The sequence below is a fragment of the Lactuca sativa genome, chromosome 2 (genome assembly GCF_002870075.4).
Source record: "Lactuca sativa cultivar Salinas chromosome 2, Lsat_Salinas_v11, whole genome shotgun sequence".
Taxonomy (NCBI): domain Eukaryota; kingdom Viridiplantae; phylum Streptophyta; class Magnoliopsida; order Asterales; family Asteraceae; genus Lactuca; species Lactuca sativa.
Genome location: NC_056624.2, coordinates 235062430 through 235066761, shown reverse-complemented (window position 1 = coordinate 235066761; position 4332 = coordinate 235062430). Strand labels below are relative to the sequence as shown.

At 35.4% G+C, this 4332-nt stretch overlaps 1 protein-coding gene across 2 annotated transcripts; it reads left to right on the top strand.

Moving 5' to 3' along the window:
- Positions 1-1251: 1251 nt before the first annotated feature.
- LOC111920220 (protein IQ-DOMAIN 17) lies at positions 1252-3735 on the top strand. 2 transcript variants are annotated; one of them, XM_052768761.1, is made up of 6 exons: positions 1252-1471; positions 1560-1710; positions 1796-2107; positions 2219-2437; positions 2604-2750; positions 2913-3735. In XM_052768761.1, exons 2-6 carry the CDS (start codon positions 1573-1575, stop codon positions 3591-3593), a joined length of 1497 nt encoding a protein of 498 aa, XP_052624721.1. In that variant the 5' UTR covers positions 1252-1471; positions 1560-1572; the 3' UTR covers positions 3594-3735. The 2 variants fall into 2 exon arrangements, with proteins under 2 accessions (XP_052624721.1, XP_052624720.1); XM_052768760.1 differs by having other exon boundaries at positions 1252-1710.
- Positions 3736-4332: the final 597 nt, after the last annotated feature.

The window sequence follows — 4332 nt, the reverse complement described above, 5'->3', positions numbered from 1 at the left end:
TATTTATTTGATAAAACCAAATTAGTAGAAAGAGTGTGTTTGACAATCTATAGAAGTTGGAAGAATAAAATATATTATGAATATATTTTTGAAGGTAAAAATGAGATAAATAAATGAAAAAATGATTGGACATGGAACACTATTTACCTAATTTTTTACTCTATTTATGAAGGAAAAATAAAAGTGGATTAGAATGGTCTTAATTAGGGATGTGTGTTTAGATCGAATACCTGAACCGAAACCGAAACCTAGACCGGACCGACTTGAACTAGGACCGAATAAATTATTTGGGCCGGTTCTAGGGTATCTATTTTTGCCCAATTCGGGTTTCGAGTTATTCGGTCTGAGTTGCCCGAATAAAGGTTTAATCGGACAAAAAGATCAACCCAGAAAGTGAATAGTCATTTGAACCTAATGACCCAAATAAGGAAATTCTATATCTAGTTCAAGAAAAAAAATATTAAATTAAGATTTTTTTTCTTGAACTAGATATAGAATTTCCTTATTTGGGTTACTCATACCATTTTGGTTTATTCGGGTCATTTCGGTTTATTTGGATTATTCGGTTCAAAAGCACAATATAATGTTTATTTGGGTTATTTTGGTCCTTTTAGGTTAATAACCGAACCGAAACTCGTATTATCCAAACCGAACCAGTTCCGTGTTAGTTTAATCGGTTTTGGTTTTGGTTCCTACTTTTCATCCAATTCGGGTTTCGGATTATTCAGGTTCGGTTCGGTTCCGGCCCGAAACACATCCCTAGTCTTAATGGTTGTGATAAAAGTTTTATTGAAAAATTAATATGTTTTTTTTAGTACAAATGAAAATTGGTTTGTTAAAATGAAAAAAATGATAAAATATAATGATTTTTTGGTGATGGAATAAACGTTTTATAACTTGTACGTAATATATTCATTGAGTTGACCAGTTCACTATCAACGATTGGCCCAATTTTACAAGCTGAGGCTGACTGGCTTGCGACCACTTAAACGTTTTACTTTCATGTTCAACCAGCATAAGAGATAACACTTTAATTAACCTACAGTAGGAATAAGTGGAGGATCCTATGTTACAAGAACTGCAAAAGCAAAAGACAACACTACTCCTACTTTACCAGAATGATTAAAGTACAGTTAGTGGGTCTATGTGTTCTTCGAGGTTGCTGAAAGAGCACCTACATGTCCTCCTTTTTCTTTCATTCAATCAACACCACCATTTATAGACCTTAATCGCCAATTTAATCACACCATTTTACAACAAATACATCTCTCAGACCTGAGACCTGGACTCTGGCCCATCCGTTTCTTCCATCCCTTTTAAAGGGGAAAAGAATAGAAATAATTTAAAGTGGCGTGGCTTACTCTCTCACAGTATATGCAGCTTTGTACGTTTATCGAGATGACATACTCTCTCAGATAGTCCCCAACAACATTCTGACACCAACTCTTGATTTACATGGTGGAATCTTAACGTACCCTTCGATCTCTTTAACTTTGATCTATATATAGCTATACCAGTTGCTGCTTCTCCTTTCTTCATAGCTGATCATATATATGCAGTTAGCTAGAGGATATGGGAAGGAACGGAGGAAATTCATGGTTAGATGTTGTCAAAAAGGCTCTTAGGTCTCCTACCAAACACATATACACCACCAAAACCCTCAAAGCTAGGATGAGAGAAGAAGACGAACCAGAAGTCGACCAAGATAAGGCAAACATGCATCTCAACCTTTAAATAATTTATTGGTCACAATGCATCATGCATATAAATTAATTGATCTTATGTTACTGTGCAGAAGAGAAGCAAGCGAAGATGGATTTTTAAGAAAACAGCTCTTCATGAAACAACCACCATACTTCATGACGAATCAATTAGCACTTTATCTACCTATGAAAGGTCAGCTACAAAACCCATAATGTCGACGCAGGCTGCGTATTCCGATGAAACACATGCAATGGCAGTAGCAATGGCCACCACTGCTGCAGCTGAGGCAGCAGTTGCTACGGTTCAGGCAGCGGTTGAAGTGATCCGGCTCACAAGTCCTTCATTTTCGTTTCAAAAGCACAATGCTGCTCTTGTTATACAGACTTTCTTTAGACGATACCTGGTAACTTATAATATGTCTTTAATTAAGTTTAATTTCACTAATTAGCTATAACTAGCAATGATGGAGCTTCATTCACTAGATACTAACAATATTAACATCTGGTTAGTTTAGGCAAGGAGAGCTCTTGAGGCTCTTAAAGGAGTTGTGAAGCTACAAGCCCTGGTGAGAGGACACAATGTAAGGAGGAGGACAAAGATGACACTCAAGTGCATGCAAGCACTGGTTCGTGTCCAAGCTCGAGTCTGTGACCAGCGCAGAAAGCTTTCAAATGAAGGAAGCTTCGACTCCAACATCTTTTGGGGGTCTCATCTTGCAGACAACAACTCCATTGTCAGAAATTCATTTGAATATATATATATATATATATATATATATATATATATATATATATATATATATATATATATATATATATATATATATTCTTTTTTAACATAATTAATTACTTTCGTTCCTCCAAGTTAATTTTTCAATGTTTGTGATTCTATGATTGTAGACAAGAGAAGGAAGTAGCATCAACGCTGATGACTGGGACAGACGACATGCATCTAGAATTGAGGAGATCCAAGCCATTTTACAGAAAACTGAATTAGCTGGCCAAAAGAACGGAAAGGACCTTACTGATCACAGCTTCATGCATCAGGTTAATTTCATCGATTGTTATATATATATATATATATATATATATATATATATATATATATATATATATATATATATATATATATATATATATATATATATATATATATATATATATTAGCAATTTTCTAGTTCTTTCTCAGTTGTTAAATTTCATATATAGATCTGGAGATCCGGTCAAAGTGAATATCGCGGCCACAAGGGTTTGGAAGAAGATCGGAAATTTTATCCTAATCAAAGAGACCCTGTGAAAACACTTCAAATCGACACTTCTCAATTATGTTCTTTATCTCCAAGCTGGGAAATTAGATCACATGAGAATCAAACGTACTACCATCAACAACAAAGACTCAACTCACATACATATTCATCTCCCCTTTATCACCACAATTTCCACTCACAGTCACCTATCACGCCATCATCATCCCTTTCAAGAATAAAACCATCACTCAAAGTGCACTCAGCCAGTCCTCGGTGCCAAAGAGAGGAAAGAAGCTTCCCATCGTCAGGGACTGGAACACCAACCGGGCATGGAGTTGGAAACCCAAGTTACATGTCTGCCACGGTGTCAGCCATGGCGCGAATTCGGCCACAGAGTACTCCAAGGCAGAGGATGTCAACTACAGAGGGAGAGAAGAAAACGTCTGCCAGGAAACGTCTGTCGTTCAATGTATCTGAAAAATACAACGGTGGTGGAATCAGTGACAGTGAACTGGACTGTAACTTGAGGAGCCCAATTCATACCTTGGAGAGAAGATTAAGCATGTCTTCTTGTTGCAAACAGAGAACTGAAGGTGAGATTCCTCGTCCTTCAATTAGCGAAGACAGAAGGTGGATTAGATGACAGGTTAAGATGTAGTCTTCAGTAGAATTTAGAATAGCTCTGACCTATAGTTTAATTATTTGTATGTTGTAATTTATCCATTTGAATCCATGTGTCTAGAGAACCTAACTATGAAATCGTATTAGTTTTCTTTTGGGCTCAAGGCTTAGTAGGAAAAATTGTCTCAATGTTGTCTAACCTTGATCATATCTATTCGTTTCCTTATGAATATGTCTAGTTATATCATGTTCAATTAAATAAATTGATTCATTGAATTTTATAGAGTTTAATAGATTATCAATTCATTATTTTATTTTGCTAGCATTTTTCTCTTATCATGCATTCAACTTGACAAAATTTCAATGGAAGATTTAAATTAAACTTAAAAAAGTTCTTTTATTTATTATTTATTTATTAATTTTTTTGAGGAGTCAAATATATGGTTACCGGTTAAATGTGAATTGAAAGTTGAAGGCCATCAGATGGTTGACGAACCATCAACTGATAGACCATAATTACCTGGCTACCAATTAGCTGGCGGAATGGAGGCCTGACCCGGTTCTTGCTAGGGTTTAACATATTTACTTTGCCAATATATAATAGTTGATAGTTAGTGTTTCAACTGTATTTTAGTGTAACGTAATATTGTTTTCAAGCTGGTGAATAATAATTCATCCTCATACCTGTGGACTTAATACATATTGATGAACCACATAAATAAGTATCAGGAAAACTCTCTCGTGAATCAACTTTATCAAAA